Here is a 22,746-nt window from a genome sequence, read left to right on the forward strand (position 1 = left end):
AGTAGGAGTTTGGGGCCACAGATGAGAAGCCACATCCTGAGATGCATCTTAGGGAGTTGAGGCTTGCACCGAGACTGGGTGAGTGTGAAGAGCCTAGCAGAGAAGGAGGGCAGGGGACACTTCAGGCAATAGGCAAAGACCTGGTGACTTGACCTAGAGCTGACTGTGTGTATGTGTCTGACATCGAACTATCAAGAATTTTGAACTTGACACTGAAACTTATGGCATACCTTCAAGGCTCTTGTGCACAGTCTAACACATCCAGATACATGCAGATATCCAGTTTGGAAAGCTCCCTCTGGCATGACCAAGAGGTTCAAGCCAGAACTAAGTTTCTTCCTGTCTCCAGTTTCATTCTATTTGCTAATATTGCTGATATTAGGATTGCTACTGTTTTTTTCCAAGCTCTTTTAGGTTTTTTCTTTTGTGTTTCCTACAAATACAAAATTCTGCCGGCAAATCTATCTCTTCTTTCAAAATGATCTTCTCTGTGTCTCTGACATAATACAGTAAGATTGGGAGGGCAATTCCTTCGTGGAGGGGAGAGTTTTTTCCAGGCCAGCCTCCTTAACTCCCAGGCTAGGAAACAATATTGGGAGGGCAATTCCTTCGTGGAGCGGAGAGTTTTTCCCAGGCCAGCCTCCTTAACTCCCAGGCTAGGACCCTGGAAACAATATATTGAGTTTTTGATTCCAGAGACAAAAGCCAGCAGTACATCTAGGCCTTCCCCCTTCATCCCTGTCAAAGTGGGACTGAGTTCTGCCTGAGGCAGGGAGGAAAGAACACATATTGAGCGCCATCTGTATAGCAGGCCTTGCCAAAGTGCTTTACACACATCATTTCACAACCACTTGAGATGTGGGGGATCATGAAATTGAATACCCTGGGGGAAGTAGTGAAGGAACTTTCGCCCAGGGTGACCCAGCCAGATGGGAGGGCACTGGGGTTTCAGGTCTAACTACACATCTCCTCTCAGCTTTTTCTACTTCTGTGCCAGGTGACAAAGGGAGCCTGTCTTCCAACACACGCCCCTGCCAGGGCGTTCCAACCAACAGGAATCTGTTTTATCTGACTCAGGCCAACCCAAATCAGCTCCCAAATCTGAACAGGGTTCACTGTGCCTGTGGCTCAAAGGAGTAGGGCGTAGGCCCCATATGCTGGAGAAGGCGGGTTCAAACCCAGCCCCAACCAAAAACTGCAAAAAAAAAAAAAAAAAAACCTCACTAAGTCTGTGTTAATATGATATTTCAAACCATTGTAACACTTCTGTGATACGGAGGAGGAACTGAAGCTTGCGTCATCGTTCAGAGCCTCAGTTTCCTTATCCTTCACATAGAGGTCTTGCTAGCTCCCACCCTGCAGGGCTGTTGTGAGGCTTAACTCAAACGTTGCTATTTGTAAAGCAATTATAACAGTGTTTGAAGCAGGGTAAATCGCCTTAGTGTTAAATAAAAGTCCAAGGATATGTTTATGTGATGCGATCGAGTATTGAAGTCTTGGCTCTGCTACTTACTGGCGAAGTGAACTTGGGCAAATAAATCCCTTTACCCCTCTGAGCTTCAGTTTGCAGGTCCAGTTGCAAACCGCGGCAACAGTTCCTAGCTCACCGAGAGTCAATGACACTGCCCGGACAGGGGCTTATAATCATTCATTGTTGATCCAATTATCGTCATCTGCAGAAGGTTTCAGAAGAATGGAGGAGGGACCTCTCCCTTGGGTTTTATTGGTTGGTGGATGGTTTCCGCTGGTTCACGCCGCCCCTACTCCACCCGCAAGCCCGGTTTCGGACTGCGAGCCACACGGCCCTTGCGCCTGCGCACTGAGGGCCTGCCGCTGCCACGAGCTCGGTAGGTGGCGCTGTCCTCCCTGCTACTACCACCACCTAATTATTTTGGGGTTCAAACCCAGGTTCTGTGTTTTTGTAGCTGTGTGATCCAGGACAAGTCAGTTTACCATCCTGAGCCTCAGTTTTGCATCTTTAAAATGGGGGCAGGAATTTCTGTATCTTGCAAGATTACATAAAATAATGTGTGTGTAATGCTTGACGCAGAAGGTATTCAATAACTGGTTTTTGTGAACACTTTTATTAGTAGTTATTATGATGCTACAGCCTGCCAAGGACTCCTAAAAAGACAACCAGCTTTGATGCGGTTAGTTAAAACATAGCATGCTCACTCACTTATTTCCTTGTTCTTTTTTTTTTTTTTTTTTTTTTTGTGGTTTTTTGGCCAGGGCTGGGTTTGAACCCGCCACCTCCGGCATATGGGACCGGCACCCTACTCCTTGAGCCACAGGCGCCGCCCAATATTTCCTTGTTCTTAAAGATACAGCAGGGCCCATCTCAATACATTAACAAGGAACACCCCCAGAAAACATCCTACAATCTAACCACTATTCCTCACTCTTCTCTGGCCCACCATGTGACCTTGGGCAAGTCCCTTCTCCTCTCTGGATCTCATATTTAAAACTGGGATTAGACACTCAATGGGGGGTGGCGCCTGTGGCTCAGCAGGTAGGGCGCCGGTCCCATATGCCAGAGGTGGTGGGTTCAAACCCAGCCCCGGCCAAAAAAAAAAAAAAAAAACCACAAAAAAAAAAAAAAAATAGACACTCAATGGGTACATTGCACAGGCAGCATACTACCTGGATGAGAATATACCTACAAATTGGACTTTACCCTACAAATGCAAACTATGGGATCTAATTGTTTGTATCCCATATGCTAATCTGAAATTTTAGAATGTAAAAATAAAAAATAAAATTCGGATTAGATGACTCAAAGCTCCCTCCCAGCACTACAATCTACAGTGGATACCTCTTAGCCCTGTAAACAGTTCCTGGTTGCATTCTTAACTCAACACTGTGCTCATGAGATCAAATTGGACCACACATGCAAAGCACTTAGCATGGCACCTGGAGGTTGTTTGACAAAGAGCCCCTGTGTCAGCCCTTTATCCAGACCAGAGAGGATTATCTGGAAAGACAAAATCATTCAGCCCCTTTGCTGAGCACCTATTGTGTGGAAGGTCCTGAGCTAATCTCAGAGATCCTGCAAGAAGAAGACAGATAAGGACCCCACTACCCAAGGGGCACATGGTCCAGTGGAGGGAGGAGATGAACAATAAATCCAGAGTGAAAGGCGCAATGGAAGATAACAAACAGGGTGATGTGACAGAAGTAATCCAACTTGCAACTGGTGGGCCACATGCAGATTAATCAGGCCTGTTTTCCTTATCTGTGGTGTCCGATATCACAAAAATTATCCGTGGACCTTTTTTTCCCCCATCATCTTGTGTGTTTGTGTTTTTAATGTGTGGCCCAAGACAACTCTTACTCTTCCAATGTATAGCAGGAAAAAGCAGTGGAGAAGCCCTGACTTAGATTGGAGAGGGGGTGAGCAGGGAGGAGCTCTCTGAAAAGGTGACATTTGGGGTGAGATCTGAAGGGGGAGAACCAGAAGCTGTTACAGCTAGTGCAAAGGCCCTGAGGCAGGAGAAAAAGCAGCATGCTGTAAGGACAGACAGGTCAGGGTAGTCAGAACCTGGAGGGTAAAGGGGTGGGGGACATGACACTGTGGGAGAAACCTAGAGGTGCCAAGTCCAACATGAGTTTGGTTTATGACAGGGGAAGTCATAAACCCCTGTGAGTCGGGGGTGACAAAGCCAATTTATAGTTTACAAGTTTTATAATCTGTAAACCAGGATCTTAAAAGGGGTCCCTTTTATGGACTGAGAAAAGAGGCTGTCCCCTCCTCTGCCTCTTTCTGGCTAGGAAAAGTGAGCATGAGCTTTCATCAGACAAAGTGAAGTGTACTCTACTGGGGGGAGGGGAGCAGGAGCATGGGGAGGGTTGTCTCAGGCCTCTGTGGAAGTCATGGGCTTCTCTCCAGAAAGCGCTGATTACCCATCTTATAGTGTCATGCACCATTCCAGGATCTCCATGGACCCCTCAGTTGCCCATTCTAGGACCCCAGCTGGGAAGCCAGAAGCCCTGAATTATTCTGGCCCTACCACCCTAGATGTAGCCTTCAAATAAAAGCTCCCCCCACAATCTCCCGAGATAGGGCTTTGCTCTATCACCCAGGCATCATCACAGCTCACTGCAACATCCAATTCTCAGGCTCAAGTGATCCTCCTGCTTCAGCTTCTCAAACAGCTGGGACTATAGGCAGGTGCCACCATGCCTGGCTAAATTTTTCTATTTATTTTTGTAGAGACAGGGGTCTTACTATGTTGCTCAGTCTGGTCTCTAACTCCTGGCCTCAAATGATCCTCCTGCCTCACTCAGCCTCCCAAAGTGCTAAGGTGGCAGGCCTGAGCCAGCCACTGCACCTAGCTGGAGGCCATCTTTGAAGTACCCATGGCCAGCTATGGCTTAGCCACACCCATAGGCCCCCATGCCCAGAGGAATGGATCACACCCAGTAGCTGAGAGTGGCTGTGCCCATGGAAATGTCACCTGGGCAGAAGGGCTTCCTCTCCACCTAGCCTCAGGTTTCTGCCCCAGGGAGAATTCCAGAAGAGCCTCATTGAAGGTCCCTGATAGGGTGGGGCCTTCAGTCTCTGGGACAAAGGCCAGCTATTTGCAGGACCAAAGTGGACAGACTAGCTAATTGTCTCTAGCCTCTTTGTTTCCTGTCTCTCTAGCTTCTGGGTACTTTTTTTTTTCTTTTCTTTTTGAGACAGTCTCACTCTGCCGCCCTAGGTGTCATCATAACTCCCAGCAACCTCAAACTTTTGGGCTCAAGAGTTCCTCTTGCAGGCAGTGCCTGTGGCTCAGTGAGTGGGGTGCTGGCTCCATATACCAAGAGTGGTGGGTTCGAACCCAGCCCCAGCCAAACTGCAATTAAAAAAAAAAATAGCCGGGCATTGTGGCGGGTGCCTGTAGTCCCAGCTACTCGGGAGGCTAAAGCAAGAGAATTGTCTAAGCCCAAAGCTGGAGGTTGCTGTGAGCTGTGATGCCACGGAATTCTAGCAAGAATGACAAAGTGAAACTCTGTCTCTAAAAAAAAAAAAAAAGAGTTCCTCTTACCTCAGCCTCCCTGAGTAGCTGAAACTACAGGTGCTTGGCACAATACATGGCTACATTAGTAAAGACAGGGTCTTACTCTTGCTCAGGCCAGTCTCCAACTCCTGAGCTTAAGCAATCCACTTGCCTTGTCCTCCCAGAGTGCTAGGATTACAGCCATGAGCCACCACTCAGCCTTATCGAGAGCACATGTAGTGAGAATAAGGTGGAGTCCCTCAGGTTGGGGCTGACATGACACAGCTAGCTGGTCTAGTCAGTTTAGGTCCTAAGTGACTTTTTTTTTTTTTTTTTTTAACAGTTTAATGTATTTTAATAGCAAACTTACAGGAACAGCACAGAAGACAGACAACATTAAAAACATGTACTTGCATGTAGGACAACTCAGTTAGAAAAGTATAGTGAATGGATGGAATCTACTGTATGATAAAAATGCTACAAACACCATTTAGTTGCCATCAATAAGAAATTTACTTGTTTTAAAAAAATCCAAATGCTGGCATTGTCCAGAAAAATTTAACAGATTTATAATTGTTATAAAGTTGGAACTGCTGAAACTTGTTCACTGAAACATTTTGACTTGCATTAATGCTGCACATCTCCGCATTTTATATTAAAAATTCACACACAAATGAAAATGGAAAAACTGCCAATACCTGATTTCTGTCCCCTATTTTTCCAGTCGCAATCATATACTTAAGTATCTTTTGACCCCATGGGGGAAAAAAAAATCTAACGTTCAGAACTACCAATAACAGGAAGAAGAGAATTTTTTTTTTTTAATAATGAAATGTTTTCCCATCATAGTGGACTCTTAAGCACGTTCTCCACGTATACGGCGTGCTAGCTGGATGTCTTTTGGCATAATTGTTACACGTTTGGCATGGATAGCACACAGGTTGGTGTCTTCAAAAAGGCCAACCAGATAGGCCTCACTTGCCTCCTGCAAAGCACCAATAGCTGCGCTCTGGAAGCGCAGATCTGTCTTAAAGTCCTGAGCAATTTCTCGCACCAGACGCTGGAAAGGAAGTTTGCGAATCAGAAGTTCAGTGGACTTCTGATAACATCTTACTTCACGTAGTGCCACAGTACCAGGCCTGTAGCGATGAGGTTTCTTCACCCCTCCAGTAGAGGGCGCACTCTTGCGAGCGGCTTTTGCAGCCAGTTGCTTCCTGGGTGCTTTACCACCGGTGGATTTGCGGGCAGTCTGCTTTGTACGAGCCGTGGTATAAAGACCTCCTTACTTACCCACCTTCTCCTTCGGCTGGAGCTCGGCGAGCTAGAGGCGGCACTGGCGTTAGACAGCGACGGCGGCGCGGCGGCGGCTGCGAACACAATTCCTAAGTGACTTTTACCTCATGTCTCCCATTCTTGTTTTATAAACTCAGCTTTAACCTAAAAGTGTCTATCGTGAGTAGTTTAGGGCAATTGATTTAGGTGATTAACTTTTGAATTAGAAATGTTGTTTTGCATCATGTGTTATGTCAATTATTGTTTATTATGGGTCATGGCGATTACTGTTGTTTAAGATAAGTGTTAATTGGCTCGGTGCCTATAGCTCAAGTGGCTAAGGTGCCAGCCACATACACCAGAGCTGGTGGGTTCGAATCCAGCCTGAGCCTGCCAAACAACTATGACAACTACAACCAAAAAATAGCCGGGTGTCGTGGCGGGCACCTGTAATCCCAGCTACTTGGGAGGCTGAGACAAGAGACTCGCTTAAGCCCAGGAGTTGGAGGTTGCTGTGAGCTGTGATGCCAGAGCACTCTACCCAGGGCAAGAGCTTGAGGCTCTGTCTCAAAAAAAAAAAAAAAAAAAGATGTTAATTATTGTTGTTTAAAATATGGGTTAGTACGTTCTTGCTTTTAACTTTTAAGTATAAAACCATGATTTTGGAAATGGAAGAACGAACAGTCTTGGAGCGGCTACTCCCACTGTTATCCAGAATGGTCAGCCTTCTGACAAACAAAGTTTGGTGGACCTATCCCCGTCTCTGCATATTGACTGACAATGACAGGTGGCCAGACCCTCTTCATCTGGTAATATTTCTGGTGACCACGAATGGAGTGCTCCAGTAAGTGCTGTGCTGGGGAAGCCTCGGGGTCTCCTGGACAGGCAGGCGGGAGTGCAGTGCTCGCAGGCTCTCAGCACTGCTGCCAAGAGATTCCTTCTGGGAGTCTCCAGGCTCTGCTCTTATGCACCCACCATGCCCATCACCTGCTTTATTCTGGGTGCGCCATCTGTAGAGAACTAAGATTTCTCAAGATTTTGTTCTTGAGAAATCTGATGCTTCTGTATCTGTTCTGTATTATGGAAGCTCAGGTCTCAATCCCAAATGACAGCCCCTTGGGTGTATTATGTCAGATTAGTGTCAGTATGAGTACTCACATATAACTAAAAAGACAATGAAATTTTAGTGTAACAGGGCTGTCCTTTGAATGAATTCTTGAATTATTATTCTTTTTTTTTGGCCGGGGCTGGGTTTGAACCCGCCACCTCCGGTATATGTGGCCAGCGCCCTACTCCTTTGAGCCACAGGCGCCACCCTCTTATTCTCATTTTTTGAGACAGAGTCTCAAGCTGTTGCTCTCAGTGGAGTGCTGTAGCATCATAGTTCACAGCAACCTCAAACTCTTGGGCTTAACCATTCTCTTGCCTCAGCCTCCAGAGTAGCTGGGACTACAAGCAGCCGCCATAACACCTGGCTGTTTTTTTGTTGCAGTTGTCATTGTTATTTTAGCAGGCTTGGGCTGGACTTGAACACGCCAGCCTCAGTTTATGTGGCTGCTGCCCTCACCGCTATGCCATGGGCGCTGAGCCAGGATCCTTGAATTATTATAATGACGTTACATTGTTTAAAATAACAAGTCTTGTTAAAATACTTAGGTTTGTTCCTTTCTTTGTAGGATTTATGAGTTCAAAAGCAGTAATTAAAACTATATTTATGTATCCATAATATAGTTTTACAGGGTGTAAAACTGGTTAACAGAAGAATAACTTAAAATGAAGACTAAAACTTAGGTAAACTGCTAAGATAAATTAGGTCATTAAAAGATTAATTGTCTGATCCATCAACCCATGAATGGATCAACAAACTGTGGTGTATGTATACCATGGATATGATATCATATATTCAGCCATTACAAAAGATGGAGACTTTACATCTTTTATATTTACTTGGATGGAGTTGAAATACATTCTTCTTAGTAAAGTATCGCAAGAATGGAAAAATAAATATTCAATATACTCCTTACTAATATGAAATCAATATATAAACAATTACATGTTCCTAAGAACAATAAAACACTATTATAGTCCAGTTTGGGGATAGAGGGAAGTGGGAGGGAGGAGGACGTATGGCAGAAGGAGGGAGGGCAGGAGGCCGGATCTCATGTGCACATCGGGAGGGTGTATAACACGCCCCCTAGGTGAGGGGCTATTCTACAAATGGAACTTTATCCTTTATCCTACAATGTAGCCTAAGTATTGTACCCTTATATTAATTTGAATAAAGTTTAAAAAAACTATTAAGAAATTTTTAAAAAATTACTAGTCTGAATAAAAATATATGTTTTAAAGCCAGAAAATACAAATTTTGTTTCTGTCTGTATGTCTATGTGTCTGTATATATCATGCACCTGTGATATTTCACTATCAAACTATGCAAAAGAGCTCTAATTAATTGGCTTTTAAAAAGAAAGAAGAAGTAAGCACTTAGATCAAATATTTTATCAGGAAAACAGAAAAGAACTCATGCCTTTCTGTTCTTGTGACTTTGGTAATCTTTGATAAATAAAACTAGTTTTAAAACTGTTATTAAAGCTCAGATGTTTAAAGATTATAGAATGGCCACCACTGTAATATTTCTAAATTTTGCTGGGTTTGGCTGTGAGCTTATGTTCTTAATTTGACCCTCTGAATTCTGATGTCAAGATAGGTGGCTGTGGTGAGGCCTCGGACATGTTCTCGGGGCATAGGGCAGTAGCTACAAGGCACAGTCTAGTCCACATGGCTCCTTCTTCCCTCATCTGCCCCTGGCTATTCCAAGAGAAATTGAATCCTCCAGACATCCCGTTTTCTGTCTTTGCACCTGGTAAATGAATTAAGGACACAGATAAATCCTGCCCTTTATAGCCATCTTTGATGCCATGTGGCCATGTAAAACTTATCAGGACCAGCAAAGACATCAGGGATGGTCCCTATGTGTTATTTCAAAACACTTTTCAGTACTTAAAACCTTAAAGTCATGTTATGGTAAGCTGGGATGATAATCATAAAATATCTACTTACTAGTATAGAGGTAATACTTCAGTTATTGATGATTATTTGAGAAATTGAGTCTTTTCTCTGTCAAAGAATAAGATTTTTACCTTTTAGAAATCTTTCACCAGGCCAGGTGTGGTGGCTCATGCCTGTAATCCTAGCACTCTGGGAGGCTGAGGTGTGTGGATTGCTTGAGTTCAGGAGTTCAAGGCTGGCCTGATCAAGAGCAAGACCTCCTCTCTAAAAAAACTAACCAGGGATTATGGCACATGCCTCTAGTTCCAGTTACTAGAGCGGCCGAGGCAAGAGGATCACTTGAGCCCAAGAATTTGAAGTTTCTGTGAGCTCCTACTGGAGGGTGACATAGCACTTTACTCAGGGTGACAAAGTGAGACTCTGTCTCAAAAAAAGAGAAAGAAATCCTCTAATTATCAGTTTGGCTAAGTGAATGATTAACTTTATAGTAAATTGTGATCATGTTTTATGAAAAGTGGTTTTTTTGGGGTAAAGAAGATTAAACGGAAAAGAAAACAGCATTGTGTAAGAAAGAATCTTGCGTGGTAAACTTTTGTCCTGAAATGGAATGACTGGTTAGTTAAGAAAAGTGAAAAGGAGGACAAAGCAGAAAGTTTAGCATGTTTGTAGATTGTGAAGAAATTTGCATGTGCTCCAGTTGGCTATGATTCATAAAATTTGGTTAGCTGTTTCCTTTTAATTTAAAAATCACACTACAGGAGGTTATATTTTTTTGTTTGTTTTGCAGTTTTTAGCTGGGACTGGGTTTGAACCCACCACCTCTGGTATATGGGGCCAGCACCCTACTCCTTGAGCCACAGGAATCACTCCCAGAAGTTTTTAAAATACCTTTTCAGTAACTAGCCTGAAAGAAGCAATCCCTTTGTTGTCTTTATTAGGGTTTTGGCTAACTAGAAAAAGCTAAACTTTAAAACGGTTAAGGTTGACATTCTTACATTGCCTTTAGAATCTTTTGACTTGTGAACCTATTTGAAGAAACGTTTTTTTTTGTAGAGACAGAGTCTCACTCCATGGCTCTCGGTAGAGTGCCATGTCACCACACAGCTCACAGCAACCTTCAACTCCTGGGCCTAAGCGATTCTCTTGCCTCAGCCTCCCGAGCAGCTGGGACTACAGGTGCCCACCACAACGCCCAGCTACCTTTTGGTTGCAGTTCAGCCGGGGCCGGGCTTGAACCCGCCACCCTCGGTATACGGGGCCGGTGCCCTACCGATTGAGCCACAGGCGCCACCCCTGAACAAACGTTTTAAGCCTTTGATTTTTGACAGATCTTCCAAAATCAAAACTCTAAATGCAATCCTTTTTTCTCAAATTGGCTTTTTAAATATTAAGACCACTGAAAGTCTAAGAAAGACATATTAGGCTTAGTTGGTGCATTAAAACTATACAGGAAACAATGTCAAATATGAAATGGTGTTTAATTTTCTTTGGATTATGTTTGTATATATAATGTTCTAATACTGGTACATCCTTGGGCAAGGGGCTTTCACTGTGAGGAGCCTCAGTTTGTCCATCTGTAAAAAGGCCAAGAGGAGATGAGGGCATGAGATGGTGGTGCATGAGGTGCTGAGAGGCCAGGGTCTGCAGGGACCTAGCCCCATATGGTGGCTTCAGCTGCATCCATAACTCAGAGGTCTACACCATGCCCTCAAGGACCTCCTGGTTTAAGCCAAGCTCTGGAGCTGTGAGGACACCAGCCAGGTTAAGGATGGCCATGAAGAGGAGAGGAGAGATAGCAGGGGGTTGGGGAAAAGAGCAAAAAGAAGTTTCTGTTTGGGGAATGTACAGGAGAGTGGTACTTGCTGTCCTCTGGACTCAGTATTGCTCATTCATAAAATGGATGCAATGAAATAGGGGACACTATAATGTGAATTTCACAAAATTACTGGGAAGGAAGATGTTAAGTAAACTTGGGAGTGCTTGGGTGAGAGGGAATATGAGCTACTCTTGGTAGGCAAGCACGGTGACATTATGGGATGATATTTTGAACAGTTACTATGTTCTATTACTACTGCCTAGCCCTCACAAGCACTCTGGGGTTTAATCTTCTTGACCTGGCAAGGTAGGAGAGGTTACTACCCCTGTTTTACAGATGAGGAGAGCACGGCTCAGGGAGGCAAGGCCGCCTACCTCAGGTCACACAGCTTAGAAGTGTGGTAGAGCCACATCTGGATCCTTTTGACCCCAGAGTGTCAGAGCTGGGATGCTAGGTCGCTGGCCCTGGCCCTTGAAACTGCCATGATGTGGACTGTTGTACAAGCTCGCTTGGGGTATGGCTGCCCCTAGGTGCCAGGGAGTCCGTTGTCTCAGTCAGATAAGGCTCCCCATCAGGAGGAGCCAGTTGTCTCAGTCAGGTCAGAAGTGCTGGAGCGCCTCAAAAGTGCAGCAGTCAGTCTTAGTAGGAGCCCCGACTAAGGTCTCCCGTGGCTATTTATAGAAGTGATCCTGTGGCTAATTATATCACAGGTGTGGAGACTGCCAAGCGACGATGTGTGTGCTTTCGTGCCTTTTAACAAGAGACCAATCCCTTCCCCATTCCGTTATTACTAAGGCGTTTCTTTTCAGGTATCTCCTACGCCAGAGACCCTGTTTTTCTTCTTAAAAAAACAAACAAAAACTTTTACAACAGCTTTATTGAGATGCTTACATATCATGTAATTCACCCATTTAAAGAATACTAGTCATTAGTTTTTAATATAGTCAAAAATATGAATAACCATCATCACAGAGTCAATTTTAGAACATTTTCATCACCCTAAAAATAAACCTTACTGCCTTTAGCTGGTCCCCATTCTTGGTCCCCCAAATCCTCCCCTCCCGCAGCCCCTGGCAACCACTAATCAACTTTCTGTCTCTATAGATTTGCCTCTTCTGGAAAGTTTGTATAAATGGAATCACATAATATGTGGCCTGTTAGGTCTGGCTTCTTTTCATTTAGCATAATATTTTCAAGGTTCATCTATGCCGTAGCATGTATCAGTATGTCACTCCTTTTTATTATCAAATAATATTCCATTGTATGGATATACTCTTTTTATTTATCCATTCAGCATTTGAGTCACACCCACTTTTTGGTTATTATGAATAATGCTGCTATGTACAAGTTTTTGTATAAACATGCTTTAATTTCTCTCAGTTATACTCCTAGGGGTAGAATTGCTGGGTCAGCTAGTAACTCTATGTTTATAACTTAGAGGAAGCGCCAGACTGTTTTCTACAGCAGTTTTCTACATTCACACCAGCCAATTGTGAGGGTTCCAGTGTACCCACATCCTTGTCCACACTTATTATTATCTGTCTTTTTGAAATCATGTTCTTACTGGCCACACTACACTATCACACTGAAGAGTCTGCTGGGCTTGGGTTCAAATCCTACCAGCTGTGGGATCTTAGACAAGTGGTCTCTGGATGTCCTTTTCTATAAAAAAGGTGTAAGAATCTCTACCTTCTATGCTGTCAGCAAATTAACTGAGTTGGTGGCAGTGTCAGGGCTATGCTAGCTGTAAAATGAGTCGCACGTGTCTCATTTTTATAACTGGGTTCCCTGAATATAAATTCCCTGATATCCTGGCCCTGCTGGCCCACTGATCTCTCCCTAGCACCTAGCATTGGGCCTGGCATATAGTGGGCACTTGTATAGTGCAGACCCTTAGCTACTTCCCAGGAGCCTGGCACAATCCAGGAACTTCAGGTGGAAGGCAGGGCTATGTCCCACCTGTAGCCTCCATGTGACTCTCAGCTGGTGCTAAGGGCTTTGATATGTTTTCCTTCCCTAAGAAAGAAAGTTCTTCCCATCTGTCCAGAGTCTCTTATCCCTCCAGGGCAGAGGCTGGCGTGTCCAGCAAAATAATTGCAAGGGTATCCTAGCAGTGGCCCTCATTCATACTTAGCAAAACCAGCATATGTTTGCTCAGCAGCCCACTTTCTCTTCCTTTCTCTTTTCCTTCCTAAGGCAGATCTTCAATGCTTTCAATCAAGAAGTACTTTTCCCCAGTTTTTTTTTTTTTTTTTTTGTAGAGACAGAGTCTCACTTTATCACCCTTGGTAGAGTGCCGTGGCATCACACAGCTCACAGCAACCTCTAACTCTTGGGCTTAGGCGATTCTCTTGCCTCAGCCTCCCGAGCAGCTGGGACTACAGGCGCCCGCCACAACGCCCGGCTATTTTTTTTTTTTGGTTGCAGTTTGGCTGGGGCTGGGCTTGAACCCACCACCCTCGGCATATGGGGCCGGCGCCTTACTCACTGAGCCACAGGCGCCACCCAGTTTTTTTTCTTTTTATTGTGGCAAAATACACACAAAATCGACCATGTTGACCATTTATAAATGTACAGTGCAGGGGTATTAAGCACATTCACATTGTCATGTGACTGTCACCACCAGGACTCTGCATCTTACAAAACTGAAACTCTAGGCCAGGAGCGGTGGTTCACGCCTGTAATCCTAGCACTCTGGGAGGCTTAGGTGGGTGGATTGCCTGAGCTCAGGAATTCGAGAACAGCCTGAGCAAGAGTGAGACTCCGTCTCTAAAAAAATAAAAATAGCTGGGCCTGGGCGGCACCTGTGGTTCAGTCGGTAAGGCGCCGGCCCCATATACCGAGGGTGGCAGGTTCAAGCCTGGCCCCGGCCGAACTGCAACAAAAAAATAGCCAGGTGTTGTGGCGGGCGCCTGTAGTCCCAGCTACTTGGGAGGCTGAGGCAGGAGAATCGCTTAAGCCCAGGAGTTGGAGGTTGCTGTGAGCTGTGTGATGCCACAGCACTCTACCAAGGGCAATAAAGTGAGACTCTGTCTCTACAAAAAAAAAAAAAAATAGCTGGGCGTTGTGGTGGGCACCTGTACTCCCAGCTACTAGGGAGGATGAGGCAAGAAGATTGCTTGAGCCCAGGAGTCTGAGGTTGCTGTGAGCTATGACGGGGCACTTTACTGAGGGTGACAAAGTGAGACTCTGTCTCAAAACAAAAAAACAAAAACAAAAAACCCTGAAACTCTATTTCCAATAAGCAAAAACTCCCCATTCTCTCCTCACCCCAAGCTCTATCACCAATATATATATTTTTTGAGACAGAGTCTCACTATGTCACCCTGGGTAGAGTACTGTGGCATCACAGCTCACAGCAACCTCAAACTTTCAGGCTTAAGTGATTCTCTTGCCTCAGCCTCCCAAAGTAGCTGGGACTACAGGTGCCTGCCACAATGTCCCACTATTTTTTTTTGTTGTTGTTGTCATTGTTTGGCAGGCCCCGGGGCTGCCAGCCCCAGTGTATGTGGGTGGCGCTCTAGCCACTGAGTTACAGGTGCTGAGCCTATTACAGGTATATTTAAAGCACCAACTGGATGGTGCCTGTGGCTTAAAGGAGTAGGGTGCTGGCCCCATAAGCCAGAGATGGCGGGTTCAAACCCAGTCCTAGCCAAAAACTGAAAAAAAAAAAATACCAACTAAGTGCCCAGTGCTGGTCCTATGGCTATGAACAAACCAAACACAGTCCCCTGCTTTATAGAAGTGGATACCCATTTTTCAGATGAGGAAATGGAGGCCCTGAGCTCTTGCCCACAGCTCCCACTTAATTGGTTGTGAAGGGCCCAGCCAATCCTAACCCTGTGGTGGGGCAGAGGAAGTGGGGGGAAAGCAGCTACAGTTTAAAAAGACCTTTTTTTTTTTTCTCTAGTTCTAAATGAGTAATTGACCTTGGGTCTTCTGCGGAATACCAGCACCTTATCTCAAAACTACTTGTAACATAGCAACCACAGTTTTGTTTTTTTTTTTCTGCAAGCCAGAAAAAATAGTTTTTAACAAACTTTGTAGTAACTCTTTAATTGCTGGAAAGAGAGGGTTTTGACTGCAACACTACAATGTTAACTAACTCCCACCCAGAGATGTTAAGGGCAATGGGAGACATAGGGGATATAAGAGAGAGAGAAGATACAATTTACAATCGCCAAAATGTGGAAACAGCCTAAATGCCCACCAACCCAGGAATGGATTAACAAGCTGTGGTATATGTACACCATGGAATACTATTCAGCCATTAAAAAAAATGGAGACTTTACATCCTTCGTATTTACCTGGATGGAAGTGGAAGACATTACTCTTAGTAAAGCATCACAAGAATGGAGAAGCATGAATCCTATGTACTCAATCTTGATATAATGACAATTAAGGTTATGGGGGGGGGAAGCAGAAAGAGGGATGGAGGGAGGGGGGTGGGGCCTTAGTGTGTGTCACACTTTATGGGGGCAAGACACGATTGCAAGAGGGACTTTACCTAACAATTGCAATCAGTGTAACTGGCTTATTGTACCCTCAATGAATCCCCAACAATAAAAAAAAAAAAAAAAAAAAAGAGAGAGAGAGAGAAGATAAAAAGGCTACTTAGCAGGGTGAGGAAGCGGGGGTGGGGGGGAGGGCAGAGTTGGTCTTTCACCAGGAGCTGAGAGATTCTCAGTGGCCACCCCCTGGGTGAAAGTTGGCCCTGGTGCCCCAGCCACAACCAGGGAAAGCCTGCCCTCCTGAGTCTCACAGCCTCTGGGAGGGGTCAGTTCCAGATGGAGCCAGCCATTCCAACATGCACTCCTTTGTTCTCATAGCCTCCAGGTAGGGCCAGTCCCAGATAGAGCCAGCCAATCCTAAACCTCCTAAGTTACCTCAGTCCCTGCACCCACCAACCCCCCCCAACTTGGTCCCAGTTTCCCCAGGGAAATTTCCCCCACATTTTGTAGCAACCCAAAATGCATCACACCAAACAGCATAAAGCCTACCATCATTTCTATCTCAGGGTTGTCCCCTCTGAGCAGAGTTCTGCCGAGGGTACGGCCGGAGCATGCTTGAATAAAGTCACTCCTTTGTTTTTTGCATGTGTGTCTGGTGATCTCTCAGTGGCGGAATTTGGTCTTAACAGTTGCAGGGCAGGGTTTGAACCCATGTCTGGTGCAGAGGCCAAGCTCCAGCCTCCTAGCCTAAGATCAGTCACTTCCTTGCATGGGGGTCTCAGTTGTCCAAGCTGTGAAATGGGAGGCAGGAAAGAGTTGGGTTAGTAACACTGGTGCTGAGGATTCATGTCCCCTTCTCCCTGGCCTTGGAGACGAGCAGGACACCATCCTTGTCCCCTTTTCCTCCAGTTCCAAATATTAGCCTCCTTGTAGAAGGATCACCCTTGTCATTTTCTTTTCATTTGAGAAGAGCCTTTCTGCAGAAATGCGGCCCAGATTAGTTAGGCCAGTCACTCCTTCCCCCCACCTTCTCTCCGCTACAGCCCAGGAAGGCCTCTGCAGATAGGTCCTGTTAGGGAGGCAACAGTGGCCCCATCCACTGCGGTAACTGCCTGTTTGCTCTGCTTGAGGCCCTGTACACTCAAAGGGAAGAGTTCTCTTGTCCCCTCCCAACCCCCACCATGGAGGGGGCAATTTTTGTAAAGGCCACACTCCTGTCTAAGTCTCCCTTTCCCATCTACAAAATGGGCTCAGCAATCCTTACCTCACAGCCTGGCTGACAAAAGATAGGGGACAATCTCACCCTCCTCCTCCCACCCCCTCGCCCAGTGAGTTAATGGTTTAAGGTTGTTTTCGTTGTAAATATTTCACAGTGGTGGTGTGAACACACTATTCCTGCTCAGGGTTTGTTTGTTTCCCCTCTCTAATAATTCTAAAATTTCACTTTCCAGCTGTTGAACCTCTTGGGAAATACTGTTATCTGTGAGCAGAGCCGTGGAGGAAGGACCTGCCCCACAGACTTACCAAGAGGAGTCAGCTCAATTAGTGAAAACCATAATCATGAAAATGGCTAAAATGTTCCTTGGGCAAAACGCCGGGACTGCGAGGTGGCGATTTTTCTAAGCCCCACTCTACGGCAGTTGACACTGAGGCTTAGAGGCGAAGGGACTGGCCGAGGGCCGCTCCCTGGGTGTCACACAGCCCAGGCAGGGGCCGGCTCAGCTTTCCCGCCCCCGGGGCTGAAGTGAGCTGCGGGTCCCACGGAGGTAAGCAAGGGAAGGCAGCGCGGGTGGAGGACTCACCTTCATCAGGCAGTAACAGATCGCCTGCTCTGTGCCAGGCTTCTTTGTAAGCCCTGTGTAAAGATGAAGGAGAAACGCTCACATTTATTTACTCCTGAATTATCACTGTCTGTACCTCAGGTGCCTACCCGGTTGGACTGAGCTCGGGGATCAACTGCAAATCCGTCTCTCAGCGAGCTGACTGCTGGATGAATGAATGAGGAGCGGAGGCGTGAAGGAACCGGCCAGGATGCCCATTAACCGAGGAGAGAACAGTCACAGAGCGGCCCAAGACAGAAAGTACTGCAAGACCGAATCTCAGCAGGGGGTTCATGACGCCCATTTCCAGATACCGAGACGGCAGCGCGCCCGGTCCCCGGTCTCCGGCGCAGCGGTCGTCGTCCAGAGTCGGGCGGGAGGTGTGGAGCAGGACCTCCCCTTCCACCCAGGCGCTCAGCTGGCCCGGGGCCGGCCGGGTGGGCGTGGTGCGGGCCCAGGGCGGCGCGCGGCGGCTGGAACCTGAGCCGGCGGAGGAGGGACCCGGTAGCGGGCAGGCGCCGGGCGGGCCGGCCGGGATTCAGGAAGCGCTGCGCTCCTGGCCGCCGGCGACCCGCTGTCCCGGAGGTGAGTGGAGCCCGAGTCCTCGTGGGGGCGGCTCAGGCGAGGTCCTCTCGCGCCGCTGGGGACGTCTCCGGGGCCCGTCTGACTCCCGAGGGTCCCGAGGCTCCGAGGTCCCGGCCAGGGTGCGGGGGGCGGGAGGCTGCTGTTTCAGGGTCCGGCTAGCGCGTTGATTTCTTGTGAATTGGGCTCTGGGACGGCAGCAGGTCTAGGGGAAGGGAGGTCTCGGGCTCTCCGGGACCACAAGCCGGGGAACCAAAGGCCGATTTGGGTGCATCCCCATCTTGGGATCTGGAAAGAGGGATTTGGGGAAACTGAGGTTTACCCTTGGCCTCTGAGCAAGCTGAAGGGTATTGGGAATGTGGAGCTTCCAAAGGCCACTTCTTGGTTACTGAGTCTCAGAGAGATGCCTTTTCCTCCAAGGGGCATGAAAATCTTTAATCTCTCTTTCCGCCTTGAGCGCCCACGTTCCCTACTGGTCTGGAAATAGCAACCACAGATGGGTTCTTTGAGCTGCCTGTTACCCCAATTGGTCCAAGCCCTACCCATTCCTTCCAACTGTTCTTTCCATTTTGCAGATGGGGAAACTGAGGCTTGGGTTGGGGATGTCAGTGTTGTCAAGTGATATTTGAACCCAAAGGGCTGTCTGCCTCTGAAACTGTCCCCACCACACCAGGTGGTCTGTCCCCAGAGCCAGGCCAGCTCTGCACACAGGGCCTGGACCCTGGGAGATGCCTGGACAATGATGGGGAGGAGATGGGCCTAGTGGCTGTTCTGGTTCAGCTTTCAAAACTAGGGCTTCTGTTGGGCGAGGGTGCTCAAACCCCTGAAGTTCGAAGCAGGCTCCCTGTGTGAGCTTTGTTTTGGGATGCTAAGAACTAGAGGATTTAAGCTTTGCCACGCTGGCTTGGGGCAAGGGCAGAGGGGATGATTTGGGAACTGCCTCTTAAGGAAGGTGAGGAGGTTATTTCTCTAGGGACCTTGGGTAAGAAGGGTCAGGCCCGGGTCACCTGTGAGGTTAAGAGTGGGCCTCTGGGTAAACTCTGCCATTCCCTACTGTGTGACCTTGGGCCAGTCCCTTAGCTGTCTGACCCATGTTCTCCCATCTGTAATACAGGGGTGGCCTGGGGCTGTCATGAGGATCAATGACCTTAGGTGAGCCTCCCCCAGCCTAAGGTTGCTAACCCAACAGTTGTTGTTGCCCCAAACATTTTCTTAAAGGAACAAGGTAAAGAAAGGTAATTGGTCATTTCCACAATATTTCTCTAGTTCATTCAGTTTGAAGAATAGTGGGGACCAGAAAGACTCGGACATCCTGGTTTTTACCTCTACTGGTGAATTGCAGGGAGGTGGGGCTCCCAAGCACGAATGGCAGGTGACAGTCATGGTTCAGTCTGGTTTACTTTGTAAAACCAAGGTGGGGTTGTTTCAAAATGGACATTATAAGGAAATAGTCACCTGAGAAAAAAAGTGTGAGGCCCCCTGGGGTGGATGTTTTACATAAACTCCTGTGGAGATGCCTGGGGTTCCTCAAGGAAAATCCAGACACCTTGTATTTGGGGAAGGGGCTGTGGAGGCTCCTGCTGTCTCATCCAGTGCTAGCAGGCCTCAGCCACTTCCTTCCTCCAGCAAACCCTCCCTGAAAGGTCACCTGTGCCAGCTCTGGCTAATCACCTGAGCATTGAGATGCCTTGGGATCCCAGCTAAATTGGGACCCTGAGGGGTGTGAATAGGATGATCCAGACAGTGAGAGGGAGGAAGGGCTAGCTGCATTCCCTGAGGCCAGGATTGTCTTTCATGCACCTGTGGCCTCCAGAGGAGCAGCAGCCCCACGTGTGTTGTGGGCACCTGGCAAGGTGTGCATGGGTGTGGTGGGTGCTGGTAAATCTGTGCTATTGAGTGAAGCAGGGTGGAGGAGAATGCTGCAGAAGGGAGAGCAGATCCAGGAATGCAGGAGAAGGCCTTGATCCAGCCAATGTTTGAACTGCACCTTGAAGAATAAATGCAGAAGTAGAGGAAAAGGCATTCAGGTAAAGGGGACCACACTAGCATAGACATGACTTTGATGTGTTATCAGGTGAGTGAGCCTGGGGTTTGTAGAGTGGCAGAGAAATCATTCTGTTTGTCTAGAGTGTGTGATGGGAACAGGAAGGATAAGGAATCAGAAAGGCAGGGGCTAAGTCAGACTAGAAGTCCTAAAAGTAGAGGCTGAGAAGACATGGTTGTTTGTGTGGTCTCTAAGGGTCCTTCTGGTTGTAGAGTGGGAAATGTTGGAGAGGGCCAGACAGGGAGGCTGGTTCCAAGGCTGGGGAAGTGGGTCCAGGCCCTGGGGTAGGGAGTATACTGGGGCAGCTGACGGACAGGTAGACTTGGTCTCACTGCCTGGCACATAGTAGGTCAGTATCTACTGCATGGTCTACTGAGCAAATACTTTTGAGAAAGCCCGAGTCCTTTGAGCTCCTTTGTTACAGGGATGGGGTCCACATGAAGTGGGCATCTGTACTCCTCACAGGTCATTGACTCTGCTAACTTACCTCAGTTTCCCCCAATTGACTCTGGGAAAGACATTTCGGTCCCTTCTCCAGATTACAGGGACCTGGGTAACAGCTCCTCTTCTTGTCACACATAGGGTCTGGAGAGCCAAGAAAACATTTATTTCATGCCAATGTCCCTCTGGAATGCTCTGCATGGCTAATTTGGAGTGGAATTCACCTGTTAAAGATTAATTCAGATCTCTTGAGATACTTGTGGTCCTGGGCTTTGTTTAAGTCTGAACTCTGGGTACAAGGTCCTGTCTGGCCTCAGCGAAGCCTGGGCTGCATTAATCGTTATGATGATGGTAGCAAGCACTTACTGAGTACTTCTTGTGCACCGGGCACTCTCAGTAGGTTTGGGTACAATTGTACCCATTTCTTAGAGGGCGGAACTGGGATCTGGAGTGTGAAGTTACTTGCCTAGGGTCTTTCAGCCGAAAAAGGGCAGGGCTGGGACCTGAATCCCATTTGTCTGATTCTGGAATTCATGCCCTTGACTTTCAAGTTGACCTGTCCCCACTCGTTTGGACCTTCTCTGGGGTTCCCAGAATCACAGAGAAGAGACTCTGTAATATAAGAACTTGAATTGTTCAGACAGCCCAGGGGCTGAAACCCTAGGCTCGCTGCTCCCTTTCTGGGTGAGCTTGGAGAAGTCACTTGACCTCTCTGAGCCTCAGAAAAAGGGACTCTCAGTTCCCACTTTTCAAGGACAATCAAGGCCCAATTCAACACATGGAGCTCTGAAGTACAAATCTTCCTCCTCATGCAGCGTTGGCTCCCTTTGTCCCTCCCCCAGCCTGTGCCAGGGCATGTTTTCCTCCATCTCATCCCAGGACTATCCTCTTAGAACCCCTCTGTGCTAGGTGGGTGGGCAAAAGGTAGTGAGGGCAAAGCTAGACTTGCATTTGGACAAAAGATGATGCCTTTTCAGCCACAAAATATTTATAGTCATTGACTGAGCGCCAGGAGCCATCAACATCTCTGACTTTCCTGATTTAATGCTTAGAAACTAGGGCCAGACCCCAACTGCCCAGCTTCAAATCCCAGCTTCCAGTAAGTTGCCCTACTCCTTTGGCCTTGGGACTCCCCATCCTTGCAATGGGGACAGTGATAGAGCCTGCCTTTTGGGTAGCTGTGACCAGTCTTCAGCACAGCATTGTTTAGTTCAAAACCAAAACTACCAGCTGATGATCACTTCAGAGATGTCACAGCTTCACCCTCACTGGAGGTAGACAGGGGCAGGAATTCAGAGCCCCATTTTACAGATGAGGAAACTGAGCCTCAGAGAGGGAAGCCATTTATTAGCTGCCTCATTGCAGAGCTAGACCTGGAAGCCAGATATGAGTGTCTCTGTCCCAAAAAGCTCAGTGGCAGGCTTAGCTTCCTGGAAAGTTACTCTGGACTCACCCATCTTGGAGTCTGACCCACCTCTGTTCACCTCCCACTCACTGCTCTGTGATCTCAGGAAGAGGCTTAACTTCTCTGTTTCTGGGGCTGCCACCTGGGGTTTGCTGGAGGTCAGAGCTTTGCCAGCTTGAAGGGGATTCGGGTTATTCTGGCTGCCTCTCTTGCCCTGGCCTGGGCTCCTTCTGCCTTGTTGCCCTTGAGTCCCATGAGCAGATACCATGGCCAGGCAGGAATGAGGAGGGGAGATGAGCCCTTGCTTTCATTGTGACTTCAACTTACTTCTCTCCCCTGAGCCTTTTCCTTGTCAGCTTCCCCTTTCTGCCCCAAGCCTGGGCTGCTGCTGGCTGTGTGAACCCAAGGAGGTCACCCCAATTCTCTGAGCATGTTTCCTCATTGGTAAGGGAGGGGATCACACGAGACCTAGTCAGGCTTACAGGAAGCTGTTTCAGGTCTCTAGATGAGGTCAGGGCCTTGGAAAGGGCGCAGGAGGAGGCAAGAGCTCAGGAGACAGACAGGCAGGGCATTGACCAAATGGGGAATATTCTTATTTTTCTTTGGGTAGTGAATAAGAGCTGCCCCTCCTGACCACCCACCCTACCTCCCCCTTGCACAAAGGCCCCTCAGTCTCACTGGATGCCTGTTTTTCCCTAAGGGTGGAGTGGCTTGGGTTCTACCCGCTGGACTGGGATTGCTGACCACCTTCTGGGACAGTACCATGTGTGTGCATGTGTGTGTGTAGGGTGGGCCTAGCAGGCGAGGGTGGGGTGGTGGGTGTGGGGCTGACTGACCTCAGGCAGAGACTCATCAGCCTGGTTCACACCCTTGGCCCAGAGGTGGGGCTTAGAAATAGAGTGGATTCCTCTCCACCTGTGGATA

The 22,746-nt window shown here is 47.4% G+C and overlaps 2 protein-coding genes and 1 long non-coding RNA gene across 6 annotated transcripts in view; 1 reads left to right on the top strand and 2 right to left on the bottom strand.

Moving 5' to 3' along the window:
- Nucleotides 1-5,323: 5,323 nt before the first annotated feature.
- LOC128584403 (histone H3.3A-like) lies at nt 5,324-13,051 on the bottom strand. The gene is made up of 2 exons (XM_053589377.1): nt 13,039-13,051; nt 5,324-6,263 (listed from the first exon to the last, which is right to left on the bottom strand). Exons 1-2 carry the CDS (start codon nt 13,049-13,051, stop codon nt 5,839-5,841), a joined length of 438 nt encoding a protein of 145 aa, XP_053445352.1. The 3' UTR covers nt 5,324-5,838.
- Nucleotides 13,052-15,532: 2,481 nt separating this feature from the next.
- On the bottom strand, nt 15,533-17,574 carry LOC128584157 (uncharacterized). The gene is made up of 3 exons (XR_008379643.1): nt 17,461-17,574; nt 17,333-17,385; nt 15,533-16,507 (listed from the first exon to the last, which is right to left on the bottom strand). It is a non-coding gene; the product is annotated as an uncharacterized LOC128584157 (long non-coding RNA).
- Nucleotides 17,575-17,814: 240 nt separating this feature from the next.
- Nucleotides 17,815-22,746, top strand: part of TRPV4 (transient receptor potential cation channel subfamily V member 4) — a 41,998-nt gene continuing 37,066 nt past the window's right edge. For 2 of the 4 annotated variants that reach the window (XM_053589076.1, XM_053589073.1), the window contains exon 1: nt 17,852-17,935. The gene's annotated coding sequence lies outside the window, so the exon portion shown is untranslated. Of the gene's footprint in view, nt 17,936-22,746 lie in introns of all 4 variants that reach the window. The other 2 variants (XM_053589072.1, XM_053589075.1) reach the window with 2 other exon arrangements.

This window comes from Nycticebus coucang, chromosome 4 (assembly GCF_027406575.1).
Source record: "Nycticebus coucang isolate mNycCou1 chromosome 4, mNycCou1.pri, whole genome shotgun sequence".
Lineage (NCBI taxonomy): Eukaryota > Metazoa > Chordata > Mammalia > Primates > Lorisidae > Nycticebus > Nycticebus coucang.